General features: G+C 41.3%; 2 protein-coding genes across 6 annotated transcripts in view; one reads left to right on the top strand and one right to left on the bottom strand.

The window, feature by feature from the left end:
• The first annotated feature begins 733 nt into the window (after positions 1-733).
• LOC136768182 (insulinoma-associated protein 1a) lies at positions 734-3421 on the top strand. Its single transcript, XM_066722290.1, has one exon. It carries the CDS (start codon positions 1024-1026, stop codon positions 2449-2451), a length of 1428 nt encoding a protein of 475 aa, XP_066578387.1. The 5' UTR covers positions 734-1023; the 3' UTR covers positions 2452-3421.
• A 3604-nt stretch (positions 3422-7025) lies between these two features.
• ralgapa2 (Ral GTPase activating protein catalytic subunit alpha 2) overlaps positions 7026-17201 on the bottom strand; it is a 140836-nt gene continuing 130660 nt past the window's right edge. For 3 of the 5 annotated variants that reach the window (XM_066721915.1, XM_066722177.1, XM_066721997.1), the window contains one exon: positions 7026-10255. In XM_066721915.1, the coding sequence (XP_066578012.1) occupies positions 10101-10255 (155 nt within the window). In that variant the 3' untranslated portion in view covers positions 7026-10100. Of the gene's footprint in view, positions 10256-13406; positions 13448-17201 lie in introns of all 5 variants that reach the window. The other 2 variants (XM_066722048.1, XM_066722110.1) reach the window with 1 other exon arrangement.

Here is a 17201-nt window from a genome sequence, read left to right as displayed (position 1 = left end):
AGCGATCACACACAGCACGCGTCTCTCTGCCGGCCAGATTGCCGTGAGTCGCACCGCGCCGTGGAGAGGTCAATCCCCCTTTCACACGCAGGCATGGCTATTGTGCCGGAGCCGCTTGTTATTATGTATGTATGCATGTGATGCCTGATTCATCACTGAGTTAAACCTCTGAATGAGACGCGTGCCAGCCTTTAGCGACACACTGACACACACACACACACACACTGACACACACACTGACACACACACACTGACACACACACACACACACACACACACATAGGTGTATACATATGTGCAGACAGAGAGAGATTATCCTATCAATGCTGTTCATGACCAAAGTCAACACGTTTTGTTCACGATGCATCTGCAAGGTGCACCGCCTTGCCTTTCCGTGCAGGCTCTCTCGATAGTGTCCAAAACTTCTTTGTTGCTATTTCGATACCAGGCGGTGGATACCACCCCCCCCCCCCCCCCCCCCACCCCCCCCCCACCATTTAATTTGAAATTGTGATGATCACGGTAGTGACGGACATTTCCTTTTGGCAGATCAGTGGCCCCCCAGAGGCGCCGCACAAAGCCGAGGCACGCGTGCGCTAGTGAGGGAGGCGGCAGACCGCGGAGAGGGGAGGGCCGGCGTGTGCTGGCAGGGAGGGGCGGGCGCTCTGTAACATAATCAAGCACAGGTACATCTGCTGAGCAATCTGCACAGCCTCCTCCATCTCCCCCGAAACCCAGTCCTGCTGCCCTCCCACTGGCAAATCCATAGGGATCTGCGGTTCAGCTGATTGGTCGGGGATGCGGCAACAAGGGGCGAGAACAATAGCATCACCCCTCCTTAAAAAGAGTACTGCTATGCCTTGGAGACGAAAGCATTTCGGGAAGAGAGATCAATAGCAGAATAGAAAACGCCAGGAATCAAAGTTTGCAGCGCTGCTGTCATTCCCTCCAGCTGGATTTGATTTAAACCCTTCTACAGCAGCAATTTCCAAGTGCCTTTTTTGGTTGCTGTTAACCGCAAAGATGCCCAAAGGTTTCCTAGTGAAAAGAAACAAGAAATCGCTGTCCGTCTCCTACAGGGTCCGCTGCGATGGAGATGAGCAGGACCACATCCAAGCCTCGCACAGCCACAGCGATTCCTCCCCGCCCGCCTCCGTCTCCTCCAGCCCGGACCGGGTGGCCGCCTCCCCGAACCCCGTGGCAGACGCGCCCGTGTCCGAGCGGGAGGCGAAGCCGGTCCAGTTCGGGCACCCGGAGGCGGGGTACCAGGCGCTGTACAGCCCCACCCGGCCCGTCAGCAAGGAGCACGACAGGAAATGCTTCGAGAGAAGTTTCAACCTGGGGTCCCCGATCTCGGCCGAGTCCTTCCCGACCCCCGCGGTCCTCACCACGCTAGACCAGCTTCTGTTCGCCCCGGTGGACTTGAAAATCGGCACCAGCAACAGCAACCGCAGCGGCACCGGCAGCTCCATCCCCGCCGCCGCCGCCGCCAGAAACACCTCCAAAAGGCCGGCGTCCGACCCGGAGCGCAAGAGCAAACCTCTGGCCAAGAAACCCAAAGCGATCCGGAAACTTAATTTCGAGGATGAAGTCACCACGTCTCCGGTGCTGGGTCTAAAAATCAAAGAAGGACCCGTCGACGTGAAGCCCAGGGCTCTGTCGTCCGGGGGCAGCAAGCCTCTGGGCGAGTTCATCTGCCAGCTGTGCAAGGAAGAGTACGCCGACCCGTTCGCCCTGGCGCAGCACAAGTGCTCCCGGATAGTGCGGGTCGAGTACAGATGCCCCGAGTGTGACAAGGTGTTCAGCTGCCCGGCCAACCTCGCCTCCCACCGGCGGTGGCACAAACCCAGACCCCAAAGCGCCGCCCAAATGTCGGCTGCCCAGAGCGCCAAACCCGACCTGGCCAAAGTCCTGCCTGGCGACAAGGCCGGGCCTGAAGACCTGAAAGACCCTCGGACCGAACCTCCCAGCGACCGAGACACCCCCAGCCCGGGCCTGTCGGAGTCCGGCTCGGAGGACGGGCTGTATGACTGCCCACACTGCGGGAAGAAGTTTAAACGCCAGGCGTACCTAAGGAAGCACCTTGTGGGACACCAAGCGCTGCAGAACAAACCCAGCGAAGAGAAGGTCATCTACCCATCCTACCCTACAGTGGAAAACGGGGAGAAGCCCAGCCAGGCGCCCTCCTCTGACGAAAGCCAAAGTCAGGTCCCCTTGAATTTAAGTCCGGTGGAGTGCCACCTGTGCCCGGTGTGCGGGGAGAGCTTCCCCACCCGGGCCAACCAGGAGCGCCACCTCCGCCTCTTACATTCCTCCCAGGTGTTTCCCTGCAAATACTGCCCGGCCACTTTCTACAGCTCCCCGGGACTTACCAGGCACATCAACAAATGCCACCCGTCGGAAAACAGGCAGGTCATCCTCCTGCAGATGCCCGTGCGCCCGGCCTGCTGAAGCCGAGCAGAGTCGTGCCTTGGCCCGCAGTAGAGACAGCCCCGCAGGAGCAGAGCGCCAGGTTCACAGCGTGGACACAACTCGTACGAACCCGAAAGGTCTGTCTCTCAAACCAATCAATGGGCGTTTCAAATCTTATATGGAACTATAACTTGAAGTATATTTTCAGATTTCCTCTTAAGTTAGTTTATCTAAAAAAAAAAAAAGATAAAAACTATTAGTTTGATTGTTCTAAGTATTTTTATAGGACTGCTGCACAATAATGTATTAGCTTCTAGACCTAAGAAGGGGTGATTCTATAGTGTACCTTATCTTCAAAATGCCTTTCATTCACAGGCTGTAAATGTCTCTCTAACTTTATTAGCTTTATTATAGCTTGTGAATCGCTGGACATTGATATGTAGCTTTGTCAAAAATCGAAATTGGTTACACATTCCTTTAGTCTAGCCAGAAATGCCTTGAATTAGAGTTTTTACACATCAATAATCTTGCTGTATAACTGCCTTAAAAGTGAAATGTCATCATTGATTGTTTTTATCCCGAAGGAGGTTGGCACATTATCATTATTATTATTGTTCTTGTTGTTATTATCATTATTATTATTTGCAATATGTGTGTTTCTCCATGATTATTTGTATTTATTTATTTATTTATTTATTTATTCAAATCAAAAGGGTTTTATGTGAAATGTTTTATGTGATTTATACCGTGAACTATTCTGCCATTTTTACGTTTTAGCCAAATATTTCCTCTTGTCAAATCGATGTGCTGAGTTTTTCTAAATGTTGTGGATGGTTTACAAGTTGACTACAATCTACACAGCTCTTGTAAAACGTATAGCTCTTATTTAGATGCAATCTTTTTTCTATATACAGGTTATTTTCTTAAATGTTAGCTTTTATATAGCGCTTCAATCGTATGTTTCCAACTGTGTTTGCTATCTATTTCAAATAAAGTATTTTCAAAAGGACACAGACTCGGACATAATTTAATCTTTGGAGAAAATAGCTACTCGGCAGTCTGCTCTCTGTTATCCGTTTCTCTTTCATCTATAGGGGGACAAGTATACTTGACATAACGGCTCATGTGTTGCAGATATTAATATGAATGTTTAAAAACAACTAAATTAGGATTTCAACTACTACTCGTTTATTTTGTCTTGCACTTAGGCTATCGCTTAGACTACTTTCTAGACACAAACAAATCGTTAAGAGTTTTGTTTAAGACTGATCTTAAACTAATCAGCATTAACGAAAATGTGCGTTTTCAACCTCAGATCCGATGGCATTTAATTGGCAAAGTTATTTCTTCTTATAATGCTTATTACATAATTATAACATTGTGATGCATATTCCATACGCGTTACGTTATTATGTGTTAGGTAGTGTTTGTATACAAAAAGGAAAAGCATCTTTTTCATGTGACACAAATTCTCTGTGTAATTTGAAATTGACTTTATTAAACATTTAAACCAGGCATAATTAAAATGAGCTGACAACCAATTAAAACACTTCATTCTGACACAGTTCAGAGACAGGACTGTGGTAGGTGGGATTTTGAAAGAAGTTTCAGTTACACATGCCAGCAGTTAAATCAAAATAATGACATAGCAGATACCAGACGGGGACTAATGTGTATAATAATAATAATAATAATAATAATAATAATAATAATAATAATAATAATTAATAATATTATTTAGTTTCTATCAATGCATCCGTCCCATAGATAGTTTAATGATACACAAACATGCAAGAGTTGAAGCATAATTTATACACATTATATTTAACAGTTTTTAGACTTCGTTGCACATATGAAACTATTTACTTTCATTAAGTATATATTCAGGAAACAAAAATAATGATCTCCTCAATAAATACACTTATATATATATATATATATATAAAAGTCACATGTTTGGTAAACAAATCGAAGTGCTACAGATATTGAGTGGGATCTGTGGTAGAATATACTCAAACAGTAAGAACAGAATACAATGAATTCCACTGGAGGGGTTTGAGAAAAACGAAACAGAAAAGAGTATCATCCCAGGTGTCGGCACATATGAAAGGATTAGGAATCTAGACTCTAGATCCAATCTTTCAGTCACAGTTTTTGCTCAGGTGAGTGTACATTTATTTTTGGTTTGCCTCAAGTAGGAGATTGATGGTTGGGAATAATACAGAGAGTAACTTAAGCGCCTGCAGCCTTTAAATTGAGAAAATGAAAATGAAAAAAACTTTAGGAGTGCACGGCCGATTCACCTGTTGTACCGGGGGAGTCAGCAAGCGGGTTCATATCTGACAGTGTGATGAGGATCATGAAGTTTTTTGTTTTTTCAAGTGTTTGAATTTGTTTATGAATACAAAAATAGCGCTGCCTAAACAATTATATATTCAAACAATAGATTTAAAAATATAGTCTGACTATAATAACAATAATAAAACATATTGTATTTTGATTATTTCAATATACACACAGAAATCTACATGCCAACACTACAAACCCATAATGCTCTGAATCAATCTGCTTATTCACTTACTGCTATTTTGTCCCCTTGCTTTAAATTCCTACCTTGTTAAAGCTTAGCATCAGACTTAATCAATTACTTTTTTTAAGGTCAAATAAATTCCTGGCACTACATGGAGAAAAATGTCCATTAAGACTCCCATATATCCCAGATTCCCAGTTTATTTGTATCCCTTTATGAAACCTATGATCCCTACAGATGTATTTACATAATTAAGCTAAATATTTCCATTTCAACTCCTGTAATGGCATTCAAGATTAAACATATTGTAATGAGGTCAAGCAGGAAGATGCCTTTATCGAAGATCACTTTTACAAACATTCCTGGATATACACAATACTAGAAGTGCAACAAAATCCCACTGAAAAACATATTTAAATGAATTATGTGAAGGTTAGCAGAAGATCGATATTTGGTACTTTCAGGAAGAGCAAGTGATGATAACCTCTGATGCGAAACATCGATATTGATAGGTTAAAATGAAGCTTTTAGGCAAGGGCATTAATGATTGCGCATTAAAGCATCATCTGGGCCACAGGTTGAATGATGGGTGGGGACATGTCATCCCTGTACACCAGAGCAGCAGCTCAGTGGGCAGACTGTCTCAGTGAAGGACATCTCAATGAATCCAGCTCAGACGGTCACTCCCTATTCCCAGAGCAGGTGTAGCGGTTGCTCGGTGGTTTCACCTCGTTATATAACACTGCTTCACTGGGTTCTCATGGGTGAGGTGGCCCTCAACATCAGCCACAATCCCCAGCCGCTTGAAAAAATGACCATGGTCTTTGGATCAGTCTGCTGGTGATGCTAATTCACACACGTAAGTTCACACACCACATACACTTGTGTCCATCTTGTTGGTATACTGTATGCCAGGTTACTGCCAGCCGTGGTCATCACCCAAGATGTTCTACAGTGCGATCTCATTCCCTCCGACTGATTCCCCGTCACAGCAGGGCGTGATATTACAAAAATTAGGAACATTGCGCTCAGATCAACTCCTGGTATCCGTCTCTTGACCTCACCTGAACTGTAGTTTGTAAGGATACATAACACTTAACTTAGAGGCATCCTGGAACTAGCATTGCAATCTGTGTCGCACAATTACATTCATCTTTAAACCTCACAGAAATCAGTATTATGTACAAAAATACATGGAATTATTAAGTTACACTGTAGTAGAATGTTATATATAATTAACACAAATTTGGTGGGGGATGATATACTATAAAAAAGATGATGTAAAACTAGTTGTAGTAGATTGATGCTTTTTCAAGGCTATTACAATGCTCTATGAGTGTCCAGCTAGAGTCCATACTGAAATGAACATTGTTTGGCTGATTCTCCCGATTAATTGCAATGTTAATTTTAAACACAGGTGTTGGGCTGTTGTCATGATAAGAACAGATTGCCTGGTGAAGTCACAGCCTTATTGTCTGATTAAAAAAGTGGCACCAGGATACATGAAGTAACAGTGCTGTCCTGTTTCAGACAACCAATGGAAGACAGCAGCAACAACTAAAAATTAAGCAGGGAGAGCTACTAAAAACACTGGCTTTATTTAAATCATATTAGAATATCTAATAAATAAAACTGAATCGAGATGAAATTGATTGGAAAACTGAAAAAACTCAAGGCAAACGAGCAAACAAAAAACGGCATTCCAAGACTCATAGCTCTGAATCGTGATTAGTCTTACAGTTTTAAGATGGTTCTCAAAATGAAAAGCTGAAAAATGAAAAAACAAAAAATGACATCTTAAAATTGGAATCTAATATGTCCCAGCATGGGGGACATCAGGGAGTTAGTCACAGATGACAGTGTTCAGATTACCCTCTGTTGGATTTCTGGTCATTGCCTCGAACCCAGACACTGATGTGATTCATATTTCCAGCGAACAACACTGAAAGCGGCCTTTCTGTGAAGTCATCTCTCGGTCTGGCTTCAGGAGAGTAATATCTCTAAAAAAGTCTCCACAGGAATATCACAGAGCAACTCTCACACAACCACTTACTATGAACATTATTATAAACAGAAGACACAGTGCATTTCAAATCAATTTAATGAAATGTTTGAATCCACATTTCTGATAAAGATAATCAGGACTTTATATTTGATATGTTAACAATTAAACATGGGAATTTCAAGCCCAACCCCCCTCTTTTACAAAGATTATATTACAGGTATATGCATCTGACCAGGAACCCTTGGATAAAACAAAAAAGTTGTTTCCTATCAAAAATGTAGAATCGAAACTAGCTTTTATTCCACACTAACGATCCATATAAGATAAAACTCTATTTGCATACATTCTTATACATAAACATATATATGTGTATGTGTGTGTGTATTTATATATGTATATATAAATATATTTGAGTGCAACTCTCAGATCACGCCTCCTATGTTATTTCTCAGTGCTTGAATATGATGTATAGGTAAGGCATAAGTAGTGCAACAGGACAGAGTTGCACCTTGAGTAGAGCGCACACACTGATTGTAATACCTGGCTTTAATGGCAACGCAATTATCAGGGGACCCTGTGGAAACAACACAACCTGATTCAAATTGTCTGGAGAGCGAGCTGATTCAGTCGTGGTATTCTGTGTGTCCGCCCTGAACGTTGACAAAACACCGCTGTCGTCTCTGCAGCTACCTTGATATTTCACTATCACTTCAGCTCAACGAAACAGCAACATCAAACGTAACAACTACGTTAAGCACCTTAGTTTTAAAACGAGAGGCGGAGCAGCCGATGTGCCACCCTCTCTCTTTGCGTTGTGATTTTGTAACTATGAAATGGATGTTAGGGCTGCACAAATATGCATGCATGTGTGTTTGTGTATTTATACTCACTGCTGTAAGTTGCGAACTTGTCTTTTCATTTTTTAACCAAAGTATCCTCAACGGAAGCGGTCATAGAAAGCTGCAATCTGAAAGGAACTCATATGTTGTCAAAAACTGAACCTATTTCATTAATGTAATTAAAAGTGAGGTAATCCATCTCATACTAATTAGAGAGTATTGGCACTTAGAACTGTCCTCTTTAGTCGTGTGATAAGACGGGGTGATATCTAGAGTAAATGGCTTATGTTGGCCTACCACTAATCACTATGATCTGACTAACAATACACTGATTTCATTTGATCACAATTTAGATACATTTTCATCTGAAAACACATCACGAACACTTACAATGTAGTGAAATCCCTGGAAAGAAAAAATAAGTGTTGTGTAACTCAATTTGAGAGTTTACTGTATATCCAGGACTCGACAGGACACTCTCGAAGGCAGGTATTACATCAGCACAGTGAGCTATACTTTCCAGTCTCTGTTCCAGATACAGAGTGCATGTTCAGATAAGAACAACCTGAGGCTCGGGTTGCAGGTTTAATCTAATCAGCTAATTCACAGAAGTTAACAGCAAAATGACAGGAGAAAAAAAAAAAAGTTAATTTAATATAACTGCAAAATCTTTATCAAATATTACTCCTTATGTACATATAATAATAAAAATAAAGCATTTTACATCAAACAACAGAAGAAACATTCAATTTGATGTTATCACAGGAGGTGAGTGCAAAGGAAACACGGAGGAATGTTAAAATCAGGGAGTTTGTAGGTGCTGATATTAAAAAAAATCTCTGCATAAAATGATTCTTAACTGGTTGCACAATGGTTAAAGTATCTTACATAGAGTAACAACAGCACACAGAATTACACATAACAAATTATTTTCATTCCAGTGAAAAAAGGGGCAGAAACAAAATCAAATCCCAGCAAACAAATAGAAACAAACAAACAAACAAACAAACATATAAATATGCAGAAATCTAACTAAATGTAATTAAGTTTGGAATGACACTGTAATTAAGTCCATTCTGCCTTCAAGGATTTCAATAAATTCCTACATTATGCTAGAAATTCGGTGGAAAGTCATGCACAGTAATGTAGGTGTCATCGTAAGACCGAGAGAAGCGTCCTTTCAGTCAGCTATAGTTAAACACATGCACGATTACTAGTATGACAGGATACAGAACATGAATGCCTCTTATGTACAAATAATCTTGTAAGATGAGCTTGGAGCCTTTACAACTATGTGAAAGAGTATCAAAAGCTGCCTGTTTATTGTTGAATTGCAAAACAAAATAGTCCTATAAAAAGGCAGAAACATGTACAAAGAGGGGGAAAAAACTTACAAGTTCTTCCTATTGCAAAGATTCCACTTCTTTTAAGATTCCTCTCTGTCCAACTAGGCAATATAGAGGAGGAATGTGTACTGGCTAGTTCTCAGTACAGGGGGTCATAGATGACTTTGCTGCCTGCCAAATATTCCAACAGACAGCGCAAGATTTGGTGAAAACTTGCACACGGTGCCAGAGTACAAGATGAAACAATAATGGTGAACCCATTCAACTATATTCTGAATTTTGCGTCATCCATCACTAGCTAGAAAATGACAGAAGTGCATCCGGCAAGATACAACACCAGGGTGCAGATGAACCTGCTGTCATATTACAAAGCTGCTGTTTGAAAATCATTTTTTTCTATTAACATTATATTAAACGTTTAACAAAACAAAGCTGTTTAGTAAGAATTTAAAGCTAAACTTTAAAGCACATTTTAAGTATTTCAATAATATTATTCTGATTACTTAATTAATCTCACTCATAAATGTAATATATTAAATGATGAAACAAGTTTCAAGGCTAATCTGAAAACGTGAACATTCTTCTCAAGTGTTATGGTATGATAGCAAAATGACCTGATTCCAAAACCTTTTACCTCATAATTCAAATATGCGCAACATCGGGCACAAGTACAAAAAAACTCACAGTGAGACACAATCATAAAACAAAGAAAAGTATCAAACAAGACGATCAAGAAACAGCAAGGAAATGCATCATAATTATTATTTGGAAATGTAACGTCACCAGTTTGCCTGGCCATAAGTTAAAATAACAACTTGCATACACACACACACACACGCACACACAAACAAACATACAAATCCAACAAAGTGTTTAACGGCGGGGGCTGAACTTTTAAAAAACAGCACTAGTGAGTAGAGGAAAAAACAAAACAAAAACACAACGTAGTCAATGAGTGAAATGAGAGTTCAGTTGGAGGATTTGCTGATGGCACTGGCCGAGCGCCGCAGCTTGCCGGAGACCCTGCTCTTTGTGGCACGCGGCATTGTGGGGGAGACCTGATCGCTGGAGTCAGTTCCTACGGCAACGGTGAGCTCAGCGCTTGTGCTGCCGCTGAGGGAACCTAAAAACAGGGAGAACCCCACTGTCAAAATAAAGGAAAGGAAAAAGAAAAGAAAAGCACTGACTCGCACACGGCTCTGACGGCAGCAAGGCAACGCGGGCGGAAAAATGTGCCGGGCTGCTCCTGAGCACATGCACACCACACCCACACTGGTCCTGTATTTTAGCCTTGTTTAATGGCAGCCCACGTTCTCGCCAGTGAAAAAACAAAACTGTCCTGTCTCCCAGTGAGAGCTACGGATAAGTGGGACAGTGATCGTTAGGTGGAAAACTAAAGGTAAAGGTATACAAGTAAATAATTTCTGCAAATAGGCATATTTAAATACCATTTTGAAAATATATGTAACAATTAAAAACAACTTTTTGGAATGGACACATGAAGGCCGTTTCTGGTCTGCATGTTTGACTTTCATTGTTTGATCCTCTTGGACTGTATGTTGTAAGTATGACAGTGACGTTTTTTGGCACACATGTAATTAAAAGCAAGATTAGCAAGTAAAGGTTTCTCCAACAATAGACACTGTAGAGTAAAAGCAGAAAAACTGAAAGGAAAAAGGTTAACGCAACATGCCCCACGGAAGACTAAAATGTTAAAGTTAATTTAGCGCTAAATAAAAAAAGATCTTTCAAATCCTATGTTTTGTTTTCCAATATCCAAATATGTTATTGGAAACAAAATGTCAACATTGTTTTTAATTAGTTATAAGTTCTTAAAATACAATACAGTTATAGATATTTTAGGAACTGAAAAGGATTCAGTGTTCATCTAAGAATATATTTTTGTCAAGGAAAGCAAGGAATAAACCTGTAATAAGCAGAAAATAAAATGACACCCCATTATTGTCATGTTAGCTCTATATGCCTCGAACATGCCTGACTCCGACTGTTAATGTTCTTTTCAGTTTAAAAAGTTTTCTGCTTTGTCAAGCTGGCATCTGTTTGCCGTTTATTTTTTTTTTTTAAGCGTCTCAAGTTCCTGTAGCTAAAAAGAGGAGCAGATGGTCAAAGTAACATACACTCAGCCCACTGGGCAAGCATTACTGACTCACACACATACACATACCCCCCCCACAAAAAATGAAAAAAAAAATGAAAAAGGTCCTCAATGACAGCAATCAAGGCCTGTATGCATCCTATGAAAAGATCTGCAGCCCAAAGCAGCAAGCGTGTGCAGGGAGAAGCCACACCTCGGCACCTCGGAGAAACCCACAGCATTCCAGCAGCCCGTACGCTTTGTGCATTCCTTCAGTCAAAAGTTTCCTCCTGGCGAACCACCAGCCGCGCTATCAACCCTAAAGCTCCCCTGATCCCAGAGTGATTGATAGGACGACGGAAGCTGCACAGTGGGCAAGTGATAACCACAACAGATAAAAGCTTTCATACAAATATTATAATTCCTCTTGGAAGCTGCCTGGCACGAACCCTTATGGTTTTAACCTTCCGCTCATTATGGGAGCGGTGCGAAGAGAGAGAGAGAGAGAGGAAGCTATTCAGATAACACTCTCGAACAAAAATGCACAGTGCAGAACAAAAGGCACACAAAAAACCTAGTTTGTCAAAAGTGTGTGCACATATATATCTGAACGGTAGGTCTCTAAACAGGGCTGACATGATCGCCTGGTCTGTGGTTTGGCCAGTGCAGTTTTTATAAGTTAACAAAAATGCTATATATGCAGCTTGCCACCACAAAAAAAAAAAAAAAGTCACCTATTTTTTCTTAATTCACTTCATAAATGTCAGCATTATTCTTTCTAATTGAGTCCAGCTTTCTGATTTCCTGTGCTTTGTTTCTCCCCTCCATCCCCAGCAAATGAGACGGGGTGCCACTCCCCTGTAATCAAGTGTAAATAATGTGTTAGTGAATACTAACAGAAGTGAGAGTGTCTGTATTCATTACCAATTCAGCGCAGCGCAGGTCCGGCACAGTTCAGCTCAGTTGATGCCATATGGCTCGGGAATCAAGGTCAATTCTGAGTGGAAGGCCTCTAGAAATGGTCCCGTCTGTACATATATATGAGCATCTATTTATTCTAGCCTTATTCAGAGGAAACTCTGACAAGGGAATCATTAGAAAGTAATATCTTGGAATAAAATGTGCACTTTACATTATTTACAAATCTCTGTGGAGAAAAATGTTTGTATTTTATATAAATTATAATAATTGAAAACAGATGCATATGTTTGTGTGGGTTATTAAAAATAAGAGCAAAAAACAAAACAAAAACAAAAATATTTTGTATTACTAAAATATATATATATATTTTTTACAAACCAATAAAACCCCACTATACTTATGATGATGTTTAGATGTGAAAATAAGTTTTTGATCCCTCATCTCCATCTCTCTTGCTCTCTCTCTCTCTGCAGCACTTCCTCCCATCCCTCTGTGCTGTCACAGCCCCTTTGCTCCTGTCAACTGTGTTTTAAATTGCCCAGACAAACAAGCAGAACCAACGGGCTCGCAAAGGTCACACCTGGCGTGTGGACGGCCTGCTCCACGCTCCTCCAGGTTTGTGCCACTCAGCTTTGCCTCCTTTTGTCTTCTCTTCCTCCCCCAGCTGTTCCACTGAGAGCCTCTCGGCTGAGCGATCCCTCCCCTCGCCCCTCTGCCCCCCTCCCTAAAACATACTTATTAAGCCAAGCTGACTGAAAAGCGCTGCACAGCACGTGCCACTTTTTATCTGTGCCATTTCAAGATTGTTGTGCGTGGTGCTTAGGCAAAAAAAAAAGAAAAGTAAATGGACTCCATTCCCATTGGCTCGCCCACAGCAATTCAAACAAAGCTTTAAATGACAAAGACATTTTCCAGTATGGCAGGTGTTAGTGTCAGATTCTGCCCAAGGCTAACAGGCACCCATGGAAAAAAAGGGGGGAGGGAAGTATTTGCTTTTTAGTTAAAGCTAAGACATGCAGTGGCAATGAAATACTATTAGTACATCAGGATTGTTCATGCTGCTACTTAGTATTGTGTTAGTTCCCAACAACACTTGTTCCTCAGCACTTCATTTTTAATTAGCAGCCCAGCTACATACAGACCCACACTATATCACCTTCATAAAAGCCACAATAAATAAAGCTTGTTAGTAAAAAGGAGATGAATAAACCAGCAAAGGGGGCTGTCAGAGGCAGCTGAGCTTCAGGATTGGTCTTACCTGCATCAATTACTGTTATCAGACCATTTACATATTTTAATCTAAAAGAAAGGAAACAAAATAAACGATCATGTAAAACACAGTCATCACAGAGCCCATATGCTGTATAATAAATACTTTCCGCTGTGTGTACAGGTGATTAACAGTACACAAAATAAAAAAATAAAAAAACGGTGGTGCACAACCCAGCATTTATACAAGAAACACAAATCAAAATCGGAAGAAAAACAAACAGGAAATATATCAAAAAAGTCACAAATATATTTAAAAAAACACACAAAAAACCACATGTACATGAAGACAAACACTTGTGAATTTACTTTTTCTCCACACCATTTCGGCTGAATAATGAGCATATCATGTCGCAAAGGGCAAAATTGGTTCTTATTAGCAAGTAGGTTAAAGACTAATTTAGGCAATTTTACCTGATCGATTTTGTATCAACACCTCTAGTAATACCCCCTCCCCCCCGTGCTGAACCAGGGATGGGCTGCTCATCGATTTCAAGCTACAGCAGCTGTGAAAACAACCCGACGGTCTAGTCCTCGAGTGGGTCAGTGTCAGGAAGCAGGGACAAGTTCATACGTGTTGACATAAGGCGGATGTGCAAGAGCTACTCTGAGCACGGTGCAGCATACAAATGTTTTGAGGCTCTATCACGTGAATATTACACATCCTACCTACAGAAAGGGCCACATGTCAGGGAGAGAGGACTCCGGGAACAGTACCCACACTGTCCACAGACACATGACCATTGCAGAGGGGTTGACCCGCTCGTTCTTAAGTGATACAAGCCATATCCACAATCTGTTCGGTTTGCAGGAGCCCGGTCCTGAGAGCCACAGTTAACTGAAATAGCACTCAGCTCCAGCCTCTACTTCCACACAATAGCCTGGTGCCTGACTGGGCACAGCATGTGGCATCTCCTCTCCCCAGCTGATGGGGGGTGGGGGGGTATGAAAAACCTCCCGACTCAATTTGGCTGATTTATATATAGAAGGAAGACATCATTATGGGGGAGGGTGGCCAGGGTTGCACTTGTTAATCTGGGGTCACCTCTCAAGAGAAAGTGTGCCACCCAGTTTGGGACTTCTGGGAGACGTACTACTCTAACACCTAGGTGGGCTCAGACTGCCTGGATGCCTTTGTCGACAAGGAGGTGAATACTAGAAACTATGACACAAATCAAACAGGTAGAAACGGCTAAAATCTGGACTATTTGGCAATGGAGAAAACTTGAAAGGGACCTTGGTTATTCATATTTAGTTACCACAGTAATAAAAAACAATGAAAACGTGAATTCATCCTCTGAACCAGTCAACTGAGTGGCACATTTGATAACAAGTGATACTTTAGAAGGGAACAGATTCCAGCCTTTATTTTGTATGGAGTTTAATGGCTGTGTTTGCCTTCTCTGCAATGCGACCGGGAGAGAAGCGGTTTAGGTTGGAATTCTTACAAGAGACGCATCAACAGGTCTTGTAATCTAGCCATGACCTGGATAAAACAAACTCAAAATGACATATCTTTAAAATTTGAAACCTATCGTTGTTCCATATCGCTCTGGCTTTTATCCACACTTCGCCACTCAGATCAGTCAGAGGATGAAATCTGTAAGGTGTCATGTGTCACATGCCTAAACATTTTATCCACGCAAAATGGTAACCCTTGAAAAAGTATCACTGAAAATCGATTTAGCAAAGAAAATGCAGGTGTACACCTGCATTTATATATTGTATATATGTATACTGATATTGTAGAGATCATAGCATTATTTATACAACCCCCCCACCTATTTCTTAATACAAAATGTTAAAATGTATCCATACTGTGTAAATATGTCCTCCCACTGTTGTGTGTTCATCTGGCTCAAAAGCATCTCAAAAGTACTGGAGTCCGACCGATACAGGTTTTTTGGGTTTGATACCAATACCGATATTTGGGAAGCTAAATTTCCGATACATCTACTTTTTTGTTAGCATGCGTAACAGACATTTTGGCAGGAGTTTTTACATTTTTACATTTTACATAATAAACTTAACATAAATTTTCATCATAAATAACAACCACAAATCAAGCATTTTAGAAATAAATTATAAGTTAGAATAAGGGAGAATAAAGGAAAAATATAAAAATATGCATGTTCTATACATTAGAACAAAGCCCAAGGCATATGAGCAATTTCACACAGAAATGAAAAAATTCGCATGTTCAATACATTAGAGCAAATAATATGATAGTGTTAAGTGCTGGTCTGGCTTATATTTCTCAGTGCTCAATAGTGCCAATCCAACAGGGGCAGGTTATTACAGTGCAGGCAGCCCAGCACAGCTGCATTTGTTTGAAAGAAATGTATTTAAAAATGCCCTTGAAAGTGTAACTTACTGAATACATATGTTAAATGTATTGAGAAAAAAAAACAGCCAAAACACGATGTAGGATTTGAAATAGTTTTATAAATACCTGTATAGTTTCAGTTTTATCCAAAATTGTCTGAGATGCGTTTTTCACTAATTTTCTTTAGATTGTTCTCTGTGATCTGAACTTGCTTGTCATTTGGAGACAGTTTTTGCTTGCTGATATCCAAGTCAACATCTTCAGTGAACATTTACTGTTTTTCTTTATTTTAATTGCTATTGTGAATTTTGAAAAGCGATTTAATTAACTTTCAGTAAAAATGCGCCTCTATGCCATAGTATATGGTAATCTTCAGTCATGACGAAAACAAACAATAATCAAAACCCTGGATACTCAAATGCAGCACAGCCTTCAAAAACACTTTCTATTGTTATGAGGGTTTTAGTAAAACTCATGTTTATTGGTATATGAGCCTGTGTTTCTCAGTGGGTGTGTTTCACCGGCGCTCAGTGTGCGGCACCACTGCACTTACAGTCAGTGTGGAGTCAGAGTTGTTAAAAAATAAAGGTAAATAATTATAATAACGACTGTAAAACCAAATCAACATACACCGATCAGCCATAACATTATGACCACCTGCCTAATATTGTGTAGGTCCCCCTTTTGTGTGGCATGGACTCCACTAGACCTCTGAAGGTGTGCTGTGGTATCTGGCACCAAGACGTTATCAGCAGATCCTTTAAGTCCTGTAAGTTGCGAGGTGGGGCCTCCATGGATCGGACTTGTTTGTCCAGCACATCCCACAGATGCTCGATTGGATTGAGATCTGGGAAATTTGGAGGCCAAGTCAACACCTTGAACTCGTGATTCATCAGACCAGGCCACCTTCTTCCATTGCTCCGTGGTCCAGTTCTGATGCTAATGTGCCCATTGTAGGCACTTTTGGCAGTGGACAGGGGTCAGCATGGGCACCCTGACTGGTCAGCGGCTACGCAGCCCCATACGCAACAAACTGCGATGCACTGTGTGTCCTGACACCTTTCTATTAGAACCAGCGTGAACTTTTTCAGAAATTTGAGCAACAGTAGCTCGTCTGTTGGATTGGACCACACGGGCCAGCCTTCGCTCCCCACGTGCATCAATGAGCCTTGGCCGCCCATGAGCCTGTCGCCGGTTCACCGCTTTTCCGTCCTTGGACCACTTTTGATAGGTACTGACCACTGCAGACTGGGAACACCCCACAAGAGCTGCAGTTTTGGAGATGCTCTGACCCAGTCGTCTAGTCATCACAATTTGGCCCATTTTTCCTGCTTCTAACACATCAACTTTGAGGACAAAATGTTCACTTGGTGCCTAATATATCCCACCCACTGACAGGCGCCATGATAACGAGATTATCAGTGTTATTCATTTCACCTGTCAATGGGCATAATGTTA

Source organism: Amia ocellicauda, chromosome 1 (genome assembly GCF_036373705.1).
Source record: "Amia ocellicauda isolate fAmiCal2 chromosome 1, fAmiCal2.hap1, whole genome shotgun sequence".
In the NCBI taxonomy this organism is placed as follows: Eukaryota; Metazoa; Chordata; class Actinopteri; order Amiiformes; family Amiidae; genus Amia; species Amia ocellicauda.
Note: the sequence above shows the minus strand (reverse complement) of the source record. Positions and strands in the feature narration are given on the sequence as shown.